The 14877-nt window shown below is 53.9% G+C and overlaps 3 protein-coding genes across 3 annotated transcripts; 2 read left to right on the forward strand and 1 right to left on the reverse strand.

Moving 5' to 3' along the window:
- Positions 1-6231: 6231 nt before the first annotated feature.
- NCS54_00418000 (Hypothetical protein) lies at positions 6232-8364 on the forward strand (the record flags this gene model as incomplete). Its single annotated transcript, XM_053149727.1, has 2 exons — positions 6232-6604; positions 6647-8364. The coding sequence occupies 2 exons, from the start codon at positions 6232-6234 to the stop codon at positions 8362-8364; spliced, it is 2091 nt and encodes a 696-aa protein (XP_053005702.1).
- Positions 8365-10839: 2475 nt separating this feature from the next.
- Positions 10840-11930, reverse strand: NCS54_00418100 (Hypothetical protein; the record flags this gene model as incomplete). Its single annotated transcript, XM_053149728.1, has 2 exons — positions 10840-11481; positions 11538-11930. 2 exons carry the CDS (start codon positions 11928-11930, stop codon positions 10840-10842), a joined length of 1035 nt encoding a protein of 344 aa, XP_053005703.1.
- A 697-nt stretch (positions 11931-12627) lies between these two features.
- On the forward strand, positions 12628-14337 carry NCS54_00418200 (Magnesium transporter; the record flags this gene model as incomplete). The annotated part of the gene is made up of 3 exons (XM_053149729.1): positions 12628-13206; positions 13267-13895; positions 13944-14337. 3 exons carry the CDS (start codon positions 12628-12630, stop codon positions 14335-14337), a joined length of 1602 nt encoding a protein of 533 aa, XP_053005704.1.
- Positions 14338-14877: the final 540 nt, after the last annotated feature.

Below are 14877 nucleotides of genomic sequence, written 5' to 3' on the forward strand. Positions count from 1 at the left end.
TTAGTTGATGATGAAGGAAGGGACACGGACGCTGAGATGATACCTAGATTGGGTGCATGATAAACCGCGGTGTTATAGAGATCCTCTAGGTGCTTCGTCATGGTGGTTATTATTTGTTTTTTACAATTTTTCGGTGGGAAACACAATGTGTCTTGTGGTGCCTCCATGCTAGTGTATCCCTTTTTTCTTCACCCACGTGGGGAGTTGGATCAAACCCGGTGTTGGGTTGAGGGGATACCGAACGAACGCCAGGAGCATCATGGGTCCTTCCAAGGCGTTCGTGAATTAGACATGATGGGGGTTTCTCGTCTGGGCAGTCTCCGATGCTGCCTCCGAAGAACCACGCCGATATCTTTGGAATCACCGAGGTCCCGTGAGGGAGGGAGTGTCTCGCGGTGCGTCATCTATACTCAGCCATCCGACAGCGGCTGAGATTCAGGCGGCGGTGCAGGCAGCGTCAAGGCTTGTGAACAGCTTGGCCGAGCACGAGAACATCACGGTGGATCATCTCCTCCGTCTGCCCTTGACCGTCAAAGTTCGGGCGAGAATGCGTTCAATGCGAATGTGCCCGAGGGGAGCCTGGATTGTCCAGGGTAGGCCGGCCGCGTTTAGAGATTGACTCATTCTATCCGAGCCCGACGACGCCGGAGGAGGCGCTGGGCTCGTTTGTGTGGGAGGGTGCACATCGAATCTAGGGTTTGGCCCAGAGATGCTCGATTCACGGGCCCTTGAGATCCCACACCACACTGGCTGCCTATCCCGCAAAACTCGTGAGGTATTCCGACGGCATCGACAACTGACCGTCATGTACAGTAGAGAGCAGGATGGATAGCCCGGAAGCATCAGACGGCGCCACCCCGGAGCCAATCACGGTTCCCCAAGCCGAGCGGGGGATTCATTCGGCTACCGAATGAACACCCTGTCGAGACCCTTTCCTTGATGCACATTCGAGAGCCAAAAAGGTGAACCTGTGTGCGCGTGTGCATGTACGTATGTATCCCCTGCCGGGCTGCCCGCTCAAAGGAGAAGGCTGTGACAGCTGCTGCGGCAAATCCGTTTCTAATAGAGGAAGATGCTTTGTAACACGGCCTGGATAGACGGGAATGGTGAATGGCAATAACCCGTGGTGTCCACAAACACGGCGCACAACCTAGGCAAAGAACCTGTTCGCCCGGATCTGTTAAGGATCCGGTGTCCGATGGAGTGCCCCTGTACCTAAATCGAGAGGGTGAGGCCACAGCTGGCGCTGAGGTAATGATTTGTACAACCTCTCTGGCTGCACAACATCTTGGACAGTGGGGAGAGTCCGGCGGACCACAGAGACAGTTACATGCAGCCTTGAGTCGGGACTTGTCGCGGTAACGCCAACAAGATTGGCTCTCTGTTAAGGGGTTGGTAGCGCCGCCACTTGGTGGGCGCACGAGCCAGAGTGAGGTGTCTGGTACGAGGGAGGCCGTTGATCATGATCGGGAGGCGGAAACAAAGCAAATCTGCTGAGTGCGAGAGTGATGGGCTGTCGTTTCACCATTCGACAATCAGATACCGAGTGATTTGCGTGCGTGCGGATCGAGGCAAGGAAAACTCATCATCATGTACTGCATCACCAGTTTCGCGCGTCCTCATGAGCGCAGTGGAACTGAAGCTATGACGGCACTTGCCGCTCACCACGCAACCATGATGGCTGTGCCATGAATGTTTGTCGATAAGCTGACGGACTCGTTGCCATAGCGTCGATGATGCGTATTCACCGAGACAATGCAGGAACTGATGATTATCACCTTGCACACCCAGCCCAGTTGCGAGTTGTGCAGATGCCAAAGAGGGAGGGCGACCGAGACGGTCACATCCAGGCAGAGAAATGCCTTGCAGAGGGTTGACATAAACAACCGAGTCCTCCAGGCGCATAGACACTGACAATATGTCTCGATATTAATCTCGAGCGTGTGCATTGCGGCCCGCATGGCAGCCTCGAGGCTTGTAACATTAGGTGTCCTGCACCCCGTGTTTGGTCGGCGAGCCTCCGAAGCTCTCGCCAGATGGTTCCCAGAGCAACTTTACCGAGCGACGAGAGACGAGCTCCGAATACCTGCAAGTCAAAGCCCAAAAGGCAATTGCTTCCATCGCTTCTTCGCTGCTCGGGGCGGACTCTCCCGGGAACCAGCCACTGCAAGTAGGGTCATTGTGGGACGGACGGGTTCCCCGTGGTTGTTGGATTAACAATCAGATGGGGAGAATGGCGAGACCTTTCGGGATTTTGTGTGAGGGAGGGAGGCAGCAGGGCTGTGAATGGCCTGGAAATCCGGCCCAGACCCGGACAGAGAGAAGCATGAGATTTCCTTTGACCAAGAAGCGCGCCTGTCCAACTCCGTTCCGATTAAAGTGGTGTGTTTTTTCGCTTCCACACGGGTCAAGGAAAAAAAAAAAGAGACATCAGTGCAATTAGACATCGTCTATCCTTTCAGGGTAGCCAGATGGCAAGTGTAAGAATAAGAAGGGAGTAAATAAGTGATATCTGAAGTATTACCTGTCATTGGGATATCCCCTCCTATCATTTGAGCATATCCTATACCAGTTCACATGCTGTAAAAGCGACATACAAATGTGTTAGACGTGCTCTTTGCGGTTCTGGTGTCTCGTTTATTCCTTGACCTGAGTGCCACACTCGGCTTCCTCTGTCGCGGCCCGGGACACGGCGAAGACTGTGGCAAGATCTGGTGTAACTCAAAAGGTTTTCTCTGGCTATTCTGGCCTTGGTCTGGCTCGGTTGGGTTGAGTTGTTGGGCGAGTCGTAGCTATCCGGGGAGCCACACTCCAGGCCGCACAAACTTGAAGCACACATGGTTGGATTTCAGGTTTCGTAGCGCATCCGGGCGGCGCGGTCGGCGTCGTGGGCGTGTCTTTGAGACGAGACGAGACAAACCAAAAGCCATCTCATCCACATCCACCCATCCCCATCCCACTCATGTTGGACCATCCAATCCTGGCGGGAAGCCACCTGGGGTATCATTGGACAAGCCATATTGTGAATCTGTGTTGACGGTACCTAGTACAGTCAAATGCTCATGTGAAGAAGCAGCAAAATGCCTGAGCCGGCGCTTGAGGGGCTCACGGAGTTTGAGAGCAACGGTAATCGTCGCAGACCCATGAGCTCGGGTCAGCAGCGAATCCGAGGGGTCCCCTCATGACCAGGCACGATATTGATGACGGATGACAGGAAATGGAGACCTCGCCGTCGTAGGTGACAGTCACAAAAATGGCAGCGGGCCAAGGCAGAGGTTCACAGGGCGGTGGCGGAGATGGCGGAGGTGTGCACTGTCCAGCCCAGACCAGAAAGGAGCTGAAGGAGAAGAGTCATCGCTCAGCAGTCAAGTTTTGGTGGGCTGTGGTTCCCCTCAAATCGGCCAAGGCCTCTGGACGAGACCACTCTGTCCGTTCCTTTCTTGGGTTGGATGCTGAGGAATGGGGTGTGTTAGCGGTTAGTGCTTGCAGCTTCGTCCTCTCGGCCTCGGGGATTTTATAAGAGGGTAGTACGCGATCTAGGAAAGTGTTTGAGTCAGGGACGAGTCTCCCCGACTGCTGATGCAGAGCATCTTGTATTTGACTGAGGATGATAACGAACTCGAGCAAAGGGCAGGAGGATTCATCTCCAAGAGACAACTCAGTGAAGCCGAAAAGGGTTGGGTGGGTGACAAGGGTGGCCGGAGTGGCAGGGATACGCGAGACGCATGGACGAACCAGGCTGGCGTGCTAGTGCGTGAGTAAAGTGAATGAAGTGTCTGAGGATGAGGTGAGTTGATTGTGCACCTCAGTCAAAGACAGGAGCGCAGCGTCGTCGACAAGGCTCTTGAAAGTGGAGGCCTTGTAAGGCGTCTTGATCTGCTTGATGATGGAGGAGATGAGGCATTCTTATGAGGCTTCAACCAACATGAGTGAAACATACAGTATCGACAGCAAAGAAGGATGGACAGGTCTTGCCGAGGCGGGCGATGTTCTATCTTGACGGTTGGCGATCCACTGCCACTGCCCGGGTCAACCTCATCCCTTTTGCTCTGCCACCATCCTCACTGATTCACTGACCTCTTCTGCCTTGAGTCCGGGAAGTGGTGGTCCAGTGGGAGACATTTCGTGCTTGGGAAAGGGTGGAGGTGGAGGATGTGGATGCGCCCTGGTGGGTGGAGGGGGGGGAAACGCGCGCTGCAGGATCCGGATGACCAATGAGGAAATGCCAAAAGGCAGACACGCTGCAAGGCCCATCGAGAAGGCCATGGCATGTATTAAATGCGCGATTTGAGCACTGTATGGCACTGTGATGTGGAGCCGACTGGTCCTCTGGCCCAGTGGACAGGGCCAGCGCGTCACAGAAGAAGGCGTCGACTGGCTGGTTCACAGACAAGGGCTCAGCTGCACCGTGTCGAGAGGCACGAGATTCACGGCTGCATCGTACTGGTACCTCGCGACTGGGGCTTGATGCGCGCGCGCCGTAGGTACCGTCGCTCAACTCGCCTCTCCTCCCGAGCTCTCTGGTGCTGTCGCTGTCCCAGGCATTCAAAACTATGCCATGGCCCGCCGCTGCCATCTCCCGCCTTTTCCCCTTCCCCCCCATCGAACAGCATCGTCGGCATCATGTTCGATTTCTCCCTCTAAATCCGTCCCCAGCGACTCTCTGAAGTCTGCTCTGGATCGTGTACCTCTCCACTCTCCACGGCGTCTGCCTTCGTCTTTGTTGTTGTTGCTTATTTTTCCTACATACCCTTCATCTCTCCTCTCAAGGCTCCCGCGACAATCCTCGTCACGCCAGGCCGCAGCGGCATTCACTTGCACCCTGCGACTTTTTCTACCTCTTTTGTGAGCAAACCGGCCAGCACATCTTTTGCCGCCCAACCCAAACAGGTCGAAAAAAAAAGAGTCATACTTTTTTGACTGCTTCCCGCCTACGCTACGGTCCACGAATTCGCCAGCCAGCACTGCCGCCCCTCGGGTCCAGTCCAGTCCAGCCCAGCCAAGCCGACCGCAGCCCAAACCCAGCTTATCCTCTAGGGACCAACCTTGCCTCCCCTGGCCCTCTGCCCGCAGCCTAGCACCAGTCATCCGCCTTGTTGGTGAGGTGACTTGAGAGAAGTGTCCTGTCTCTCTTCCACTTGGGTGACTCTTGTGTCAGTCTCCGGACTCGCTGTCTCCTCCCGTGTTACTCACCAGCCCTCACTCATCCCCCATCATTCTGACCATCACCATCACCATCGCCATCCTCACATCACTCCCCTTCGCCGTTTGATTCAATCCTCTCTGTATTTTCCCTCTCGTGTCTGTTGACCCTTTCCATTCAAGCTTTCACAACATACTTTCCTTACCTAGTCCCTACATCCACTCCCTCCCCAGGCTGCAGCCCCGGTACCTAGCCGTCCATCCCCTTCGCCACACCCGTTGCGTCTTCCGCCGCGCGCGTTAGTCATCCTTGCCTCAGACAAACCCAGGCCAGGCACAGGCTCCCGCCGCTCACGCTCCCTCACGCTCTCTCCGAGATCGCCAGTTGGCGTCCACCTGCCATAAGCCCCGCGGTCTTTGCTCGGTTTCGCCACCGTGCAAAGAGTCACAACCCACTACGCCAGGCTGTCATTCACCACCTCAGCGCCTGGCATCTCGCCCCCCAAGGCCACCTAAAAAAGAGTCACCACTTCGGGCTACCTAATAAACCCTTCCGTCTCCTTTCCAGGTCACCTCATTCCGTCTTCAGCCACACATTCCCCGTACCTGCATATCAATCAATCAACAAGTTCAACAACCACGACCTCGACCCCCGACCCCGACATCAGTCACCCCTAGGATTCTTACTCGCCACTCCCTCCTACCCGCTTCGATGGTAGCCTTGTTCTAGGCCCGCCACTCGCTTCCAACCTCAACCTCGAGATTTGAAGCATTGCCGCAATGCCTGTTGACAAAACCTACCTTCTTCCAGTCGCCGTCTCCGCTTCGTCTTCCGGTCTCATCCTTTGTGTTATCAAGTCGCTTCTCGACTCTCTCGTCTAGACGCCTCCTGCTCTCACAACTACGCGTATACTTTGAGATAGCACTTGTACGCTGTCTCGAGGTATAACAACTCGACTCGGATCCCTCGAATTGCTTACGGTAAAACCACGATTTAATTGGTTGACTTAGCCCTTGACGGCGACTGGATATTCATCCTGGCTTGAACCACCCTTTCAGGCCTATTACTATAATCAACTACCACCCAAAATGAAGTGCGACGCGACTCTTTCGCCCGCCTCTATCCCCACCACCCACTATGCGCCATACAACGCATCCCTAGCTTCTTCCGCCTCAACATCTACATCCTCTGTGTGGTCCGACACCTCCTCGCAGAACTCCGACGACACTTCCGCCTCTGTCCACTCTTCCGACTCGGACTCGTGCGAATCCTACTTCTCGGCCAAGGCCTCTGCTGCTGATCGCGTCCTCAACTTCCGACGTCACGCGCAAAAGCCCCAGGCCGAGGCAGTCCCTGCTGAGCTACGCCAAAACCCTCGACGAACTTCCAACGGTCCCAAGGTCCGCCCCTCTCTGGTTCGACAGTCCGACCGAAAAGTGAACTTCGTCGATAGCCTTGTTGGTATGTTATGACTGGATTTTGACAACATGTTCATCTACTTAGCCATTACCCTTTTAGATTCGTCGACTCAAATTGTCGAAGCAATTTGGCCTCTATCTTCGGTTGTTTGCCGAAGCGAGCTGGGTAGCAAGGCGGTTCTCCCGCTGCGCACCTTTATCCAGGAGACTCTGCGCCGCTCGCGCACAAGCTACTCCACTCTTCAGGTTGCTCTCTACTACCTGATCCTCATCAAGCCTCATGTTCCGACTCACAACTTCACCACTGAGCAGCCCGAAGATCGACATGCCGATCGCGCGCTCCAGTGTGGCCGCCGCATGTTCCTCGCGGCTCTGATCCTGGCCTCCAAGTATCTCCAGGACCGGAACTACTCTGCTCGGGCTTGGAGCAAGATTTCGGGGCTCAACACTCATGAGATCAACCAGAACGAGATCGCTTTCCTCCTTGCTGTCAACTGGAAGCTCCACATCGCCGATGAGGTCTTCCAGAGATGGACTGATATTGTGCTCAAGCACACTCCTCCTCCTAGCCCTCCCTCCCCAGGTGGTGTCTCTCAGCTTGTGACCCAGCAGGTCGCCGACTGGAAGCGCATTATCCTGGGTCTCAACCCCCAGCTGACCAACCTGGCGGGTTTGATTCCTGCTGCTCCCGTTGCCGCTCGGTCAAGCGACCTTTGCGCGCTCTCGCCCCGCAGCATCCTCAACCTTCCTCAGGAAACCCGACCTTCAACTGTTTATGACTCGGCCGAGTCCGCTCCCAAGTCATACAACGCGCCCATGGTTATGGAGCCTACGCCTTCTGTATATACTCCCGGCCGCGTGGCTCCAGCTCCGGCTTTGGGCATGCTACCCACCCCCCGACTTACTCCTCAGAGCAGTGGACTCTGCACTCCTGCCGCGGGTGCCGCTTCCCACATGCTTGGTAAGAGCTCAGCCATGGGCCTGGCAATGGCCCAGGCCAACAACACGAGCGCCACTCAGTATCTCGACCGCATTCCCATGTCAATTACTTCGTCGCCTCAAAGCTACTGCCCAACCCGTCGATCCTCACTCGCCAACTCAGTCTCGACTGCCTCCTCACCCGAATCGATGATCTCGGATTCCTCGCGTTCCTCGCGCTCTTCCTCCATTTCTTCTGCCTCTTCGCTCGCTAGCGCGACCCTCAGCTCCTCCAAGCTGGGCATGCAGTCGCGATTCCGAATGTCGAGGTTGAGCAATGAGAGACTGAGCCAGAAGCCGACAATCCCTTCGGTTCCTGAGGACTACGACGTGCACTGTTATTCGTCTTCTCCCGAGTCTTATACCGGCACGGTTAACAAGCTCGGGGACTGGTCTATGGAGACTCCACTGGCCAGACGAGAACAGCAATTGGAGGACATGACACGCGATGCATCCGACGCTGCTCGCGCCCTGCAGGAGCTTCAGAACTACCGCGCTGCTGAAGTTGTGCCCACGGCGTTCGCCCGGACTGGCTCCAAGCGAAGCAGAACTGCTTCTATGGATAACGGTCTCCAGGAGAATGTCCGCGAGATGCTCAATGGTCACTACTACTCTACCGAGCGCCACGCTTGGTCCGATACGTTGGTTCGCGCCCGAGGCTCTGCCTTGGAATCGAACCTCCAGATTCCCGTTCAACCCAGCCTTCCCGGCAGCGGCAAGCGAATCTGCTGCTCAGCTGAGGCGGCACAGGAGTATGCACTTTCCTCTGTCCACTCCAACATGGGTCTGCGGGGACCTGGCATGTGGGAGGGTATCCTGAACTAAACCTCACCTCACTATCTACTCGTTGGTCACACTAATTTCCTTACCAACCTGATACCCCGTCGAACATCGACACGCTATATCCTTTGACTACACTGTGAAGATTAATGTCGAACTCAATACTATTTTCTATGTCAAGAAGCAAGTTACCTGGGAGGCTGGGAAGAAGGGAGTCTTTTTGCCAAAAGGCCTTTGATACCATAGCCTCGGGCGTGTATCCATGCCCTAAAGAGGTATCTGGATGGCGCTCGAGGTCGAGGCCCAAAAGCGTGTTCACTTGCATGCATATCCGGATCGGACACTTGGTTGGGAGGGGGAGACGGCGGCGAAAGTCATTTTTTCGGGAGACGGTGGGAGGCGATGATTGCACTGCATTGCAAATCTTTGTATGACTAGGACGCCGCTGCATTTTTGTTTTTGTGTTTGTTGCTTTTATACGGCATCGTTTGCTCTATCATGGTGGCTATAGATTCTCAAGAGTCTAGAGTTGAAAGCGATACTGGCAAACGATAAATGCCGGATGGATGGATGGAATGGAATGGAATGGAATTATAGGGGGAGTAATAGGTTTGGTTCGCCATCAAGACCGACAAGACAAACCCGACGACGACCACCGAAGAAGAGAAAAGAGCCTCGGCGTCGGCATGCGGGACCTTGCGAGGTAATAGGTTCTCGCATCAACTGGAGTTCAAGCTGCCTTTTTCTGCGAACAACAAGACAACCAACAAATAACACTTCATGATGTCTTTTCGACATACAGCCAAAGCTTGATCCACCCGACCTCTTCAAAGGCAGATTCTGGGAACTCCAACGGCAACCAACCAACCGACTTCGGAAGCGAAATCGAGCAAAAGGAGCGCCCCCAAGACTGGACTGAGGAGAGAGCGATGACGCTATGGCGAAATCTAATAGCTAGCTTGAAACAGTCTCGCGATAGTGGACTCGTGGCCGTCTTTCTTGATCCCTCGTGGAACCAACGCTCGGATAGGAGACAAGACGCCCGAGAAAGCAAGACAAGCACGAAATCAAAAAGCATTATGCTGGAAACAAACACTCATTACTTCGCCCCTTACCTTACGTTACGTTTTTGACCTTTACGCGCGGCTGAAGCGAAACAAACCCCTTTACCTGTGACCTCGTGATTACGCTGGAGACGAAAACCTACCAACGATTCCTTCATTCATTACCCGCTGAACTAACGCGCGGTTGAGAGAGAGCCTGACGAGCCTGACGAGCGGAGCACCTGAGGCGCAATTGTGGCCGTGAAAGCCCTTCAAAGGCGTGCATCATCGCCTTGTTCTTTTTGGGTGTCGATAGCGCCTAAATCGACCACACACAAGCACCCGTGGACGAGAACCTTGCATCCGGGAACGCTAGGGACCTGCCTGGGCCGTGGCCGTGAAGTCCCGGGATCGCGGTTCATTGGATGGTGTGCTCACGGTGTGTGAGTCATCTCGTTCCCCCGTCCGCTTGGCACACACTTCACGGGATGTTACTCTCTTTGTTTCTCCCTTCCCCTTGAGGTTGGAGGCTTGCCGGATCAGGCAATCAGTGGCGAGGAGTGGTGTGTGTGTGTGGGCTTTTCTTTTAAAGCCTCACGTTGTTGGAGTTGTTGGAGACGACGTGGGATGTTGGATGTCGTTGAGTATGGTGGTGTGTGTGGGGAGAAACTGATGACGTTGAGGATCAAGGGTAAGTGGGCAGACAGGTAAGTGAAAGGTAAGTGTACTCGGCTACGAGGTAAGTTTATTTTGATAGTTGAGTGTGTGCGTGAAGTGATGTCGATGTTGTCTGTCCATGTGCTGATGTCTGTTGATGTTGATGCATGGTGTTGAGGTCTCGGGTTATTCTACCCTCCCGGCATGAGCCTCCCCCATCCAGTCCCGTCATGGTTTCATGACATGAAAGCTTGTTGAAGCATGGGTTTACCTTCCTCATACGGAAACTTTTTGATTTCCATGATTTGCACACAAACCCTAGTTCCCACGCCACACGATCCAAGAAGCCGATTAGGTACGGATACACAGAACGAGCCTCCATCCTGTGAGAAGATAACCAACAATATACAAGATATCAGATACATGCACACAAGAACATTAGTTTTGAAATTAATTATTATTAAATGTGGTTAATTTGTGGCACTCTGACTATGTATCGTGACCTCGGTGCCTCACTCGGTTCGATTCCATATGTCACATAATTGTGTGCAGCAAGACGACTCCGAAACTTCCACACGGGAAACTGCAACTCTGTACATGTGAATTATTGAATGATGAACCATAATGAGTCGAAATGAGTCGTAATGCATCCCATAATGACTTTACAGGGGGGAACCATCTGGAATCCTCGGAGTTTGATGTAGTAAGACCAAAGGGCGTCGGCGAGTTAGTCATGCCTCATCGGCGAGCTGGATCTGGTAAGCTCTAGCTGCCTGAGCGAATCCCGGGGGGATACTTCGCGTCGCAGGATGATGATGCCTCAATGCCTGTGGAGAGGGGATTCGTCACACAGCTCCGTGCCCGAGTAAACTTGTCGCAGAACCTCCCTGCCTGCTGCATCGTCACCACCCCATTCTAGCCGCTGCTCGATCCGTCGCCTCTCCTTCTGCAGTATGTCGGTTGGCAGACCTTGTCCTAGCTGAAGGAGGTCTAGGAGGTTGGTGATAAGCACGCTGGGGACAGGGGCGTCGATGAAGGCGTTGCGGAGGCACTCCAGCCGAGATTCCCAGTCGACGCTCTCACCATCCCAATGAAATGCCCACCCCGCCCGTCGGAGCCAGAAAAGCCGGCGCAGCTTCTCTTCATCCCAGGGCCCGGTGATGAGGGAGCGGGGGGCTCGGAACTCGGGGTGGACGTCACACTGTGCCCAGCACTCGACGTCCTTGACAGGCTCCCAGCTCGATACTACCTGGTAGTCGGCTTCGAAGCACTGACGGGCGTTAAATTCGCCCTTGTGGCCTTGGATGGGGTGGTCGGAGGTGTGCGTAAGGGGATAATTTTCCGTGTCGAGCTTCGGGAGGCAATGCTCATAGTACCGGTCTTTGGCGTGTGTATCGGCCCATGTCTGCTGGGCCTGAAGGATGAAATCAATTTTTACCCAGGGGAGTTCGAAAACATCGGACTATTGCAATGGATTAGGAAAAAAAAAAAGCCTGAAAGCAGAGGAGGTTGACGAACCTGGAGTCTGGGATCACCACCAACATCATCTCTAGATGTATTGCAGTTCACAGGAATTCCGAACCAATCGATCCAAGTATCGTGAAATGTCCACATAAAATGTCGTAGGAGGGTAGCACGGCCGGATAGCTTTGCACCGATAATAGGGGAAGAGCGTGGCAGGGATAAGCTGGCGCTGTAGAGGAAGATTATCTCCAGGACCTCAGCAGGGAGAGACTGCAAAGTAGGGCGTCCACGAAGGAGCCGGGAGGCGATGACATTAGAGAGTGAGCGTTTCATCTTTTTGGGACTTGGTCCGTTGTCGTCTGTCGAAGGGTTGGGGCGTAACTTGGATGGTTTGTTTCCAGAGGGAGCTTTGCGTTTGCCTCGAATGCGGATTGGGGTAAGACCCATATCGAGGATAGAGTATTCAGGAATCCAGATGTCGATATGGGAATGTAGAACTGAATGGTGATGGTGGTAATACTGGTTGGTTGCTGTGCTGAGCTGGGACAATGATTGGACGAATGGTTCAGATTGTAGCACCAAGTCGAGAAAACTTGGGCCGGATCCTCTGGATGAAACGGCTCTATCTCAGATGAGGGGAGATATTTGGTCCAGGTAAGATTGAAACCCTTAGATTTGCAATCAAGTTGATAGGAGCTTGATAAAGAAATCTGGGATGGCTGATGGGAGGTTCAAGTAGGCGTTGATATGGAAGCCCTTTAAGCTCAGAGCATAAGATATCAGACGACAACCCCTAGACTTAATCCTTAGATGATGAATATTAAAATATTTAAAGAGTCTCACCTTGGCTATTGCTCAGTCTCATGGGTTATCGTGGTTCGCCCGCTCCAACTGCCATGGAGCTGAGCGGCGAATCGAAGTGCGAATGGCCCGTGCGCGACCCCGGAATCCCAGCGTAAAAATTCGGGTTGCCTCCAAAACTCCAGCAGCTCGGTGCTGATGACTAAGGCATGTCAACCTCCAACTTTTGCTATAGTATCCACGACGATAACTGGTCGGGAAGCTCTCTAAATCGACGACCTAACCAGCCTCAACGCCATCGCCAATGCTTGCGTGAGTCGATTGACGCGCGGATTCCTCAGAGATGTCAACTCTGCGCCCGGTCCCCTCTCGAAGCCTGCTGCGATTCCTTCGGTACCAGTCCAAGAGGGCCTTTGCAACTCATGGCCCAGAAGCGATAGCCGGCCCGGTCCTGTGTCGCCGGGCTCGATCCTCGAATCTTGCGACACGAAGGCAGTCTAGGACGCTTACGACGACATGTGAGCGCCGCACTGCAACATTGGAAGCCTCATTCCTCAACCTCGAGCCGATCCTGCGGAGGCTCAAGAGCCAAGACCAGCAGCAGTTGACGTCGACGAGATGCAACTTTAGTACCTCACGCAATGTTGGCTGGTTCAAATGGGGTCGGTCCTCGACGGGTTCTACACCAAAGTGGCATGAGCGACTATGGGGGATCACAGGCCGAAAGTGTGAAAAACCCCTAAAGCCCGATGATCTTCCCAGCCATGATGAATACAGCGACAGTTCGTCGATATTCAACAGCCGTCGAACCATGGCCGCCAAGGCAGCGTCCGAGCCGCGACTGCGCTGCACAGAAGTGGACGAGAATGGCAACGTGATCCTGGTGGATGGCGAGTTCAAGAAGACGGAGCTCATCGCCAAGGTATGTCGCTACAACCCCGCGATTGATATTCGATGAGATGTTGACGATGCCTGTTACCAGTATGGTCTGCTGCCCCGAGACTTGCGAAAGATCGACTCGTCGAATCTGCCTCATATCCTCATCCGTCCGTCGGCCATCCTGCTCAACCTTCTGCACCTGAAGGTCCTCATCAAGCATGACCGTGTACTTCTCTTCGATGTCTACGGCTCGAAAACCTCATACCCCCAATCTGCCTTCATGTACGACCTGCAAGGCAAATTACAGCAGAAGAACACACAAGGATCGGGCTCGCTGCCCTACGAGTTCCGGGCGCTGGAAGCCGTCTTGACCTCGGTGACGTCAGAGCTCGAGGCCGACTTTGAGGCGGTGCGCGAGCCGGTCATGCACATTCTTAGCGAGCTCGAGGATGATATCGACCGGCAGAAGCTGCGTGTGCTTCTCATTCTGTCCAAGAGAGTGAGCACCTTCGAGCAAAAGGCCAAGCTGGTCCGAGATGCCATTGAGGATCTCCTCGAGGCGGATGATGACCTTGCGGCCATGTACTTGACGGAGAAGGCGCACGATCTCTATAGGGGAATGGATGACCACACTGAGGTTGAAATGCTGCTTGAGTCGTATCACAAGTTGACGGACGAAATCGTCCAAGAGGCAGGAAACCTCGTTTCGGGTATTCGAAACACGGAAGACATGTAAGCATGATATTCCATGCTAGTATATCGTGTTGCTAACATTTACAGTGTCCGTGCCATTCTGGATGCTAACCGAAACGCCCTCATGCTGCTCGAGATCAAGTTCAGCGTTGGAACCCTGGGTCTTGCCATGGGAACCTTCCTCGCTGGTCTCTACGGCATGAACTTGGAGAACTTTATCGAGGAGACACACTGGGGTTTCGGAAGCGTCACTGGAATCTCGGTCATCTTCTCCCTCATCGTGTGCTGGTACGGCCTGAGCAAGCTGCGCCGTGTACAGCGTATCAAGATGATGGATGACGAGCGACCACGAATCCCTCGCGGCCAGGTCTACTTCCCCGATGACCGGACAGCGCTGGGACTTCTCGATAACAGAAACCGCGAGATGTTGCGGCGGATCAACATGCAAAAGGCCACGGCGGCAAAGAAGCGGTGGTTTTAAACGTCTTGTATATTAGAAATTGGGCGTTCCTGGACTTCTCAACGGCACAAACACTGCCACATGTACAAAATACGTAGAGAGATAGCTCCCCCGATACCAGATACCTACTCATCTCAATGAGGTTCGAGTTCGAAGCAGAATATACCCAATACGGATATGACACACACAATGCCGAGCAACCGTCAAGGCTGCAAGCTCGGGAACTCGAACCAATGAGGCCGGCGGCACGGAAAACAGGGGACGCCCTGTTCCCGACGCGTCTTCTCCATGGGGATTCTTGATCGTCGCGGTGACACAACCGTCTATGATGATTGATCTCATCATGACTTTGTGACGTCACACTCCAACACTTTCATCAAACAAGGCCATGTCACACAACTAAAGGAGAAAATCAGCGGATCCACTTGCAGGGGAACCTCCTGGTCGATTCGATGTCCCTGACGTCGCAGACGCAACCTCAAAAGCACAAACGGAATTAACAGAAAAAACTAGAAGGGCTACGGCGGCTGAAGGATGCACAATGGCCTTGATTTTCGGACC

Source organism: Fusarium falciforme, chromosome 3 (genome assembly GCF_026873545.1).
Source record: "Fusarium falciforme chromosome 3, complete sequence".
Classification (NCBI taxonomy): domain Eukaryota; kingdom Fungi; phylum Ascomycota; class Sordariomycetes; order Hypocreales; family Nectriaceae; genus Fusarium; species Fusarium falciforme.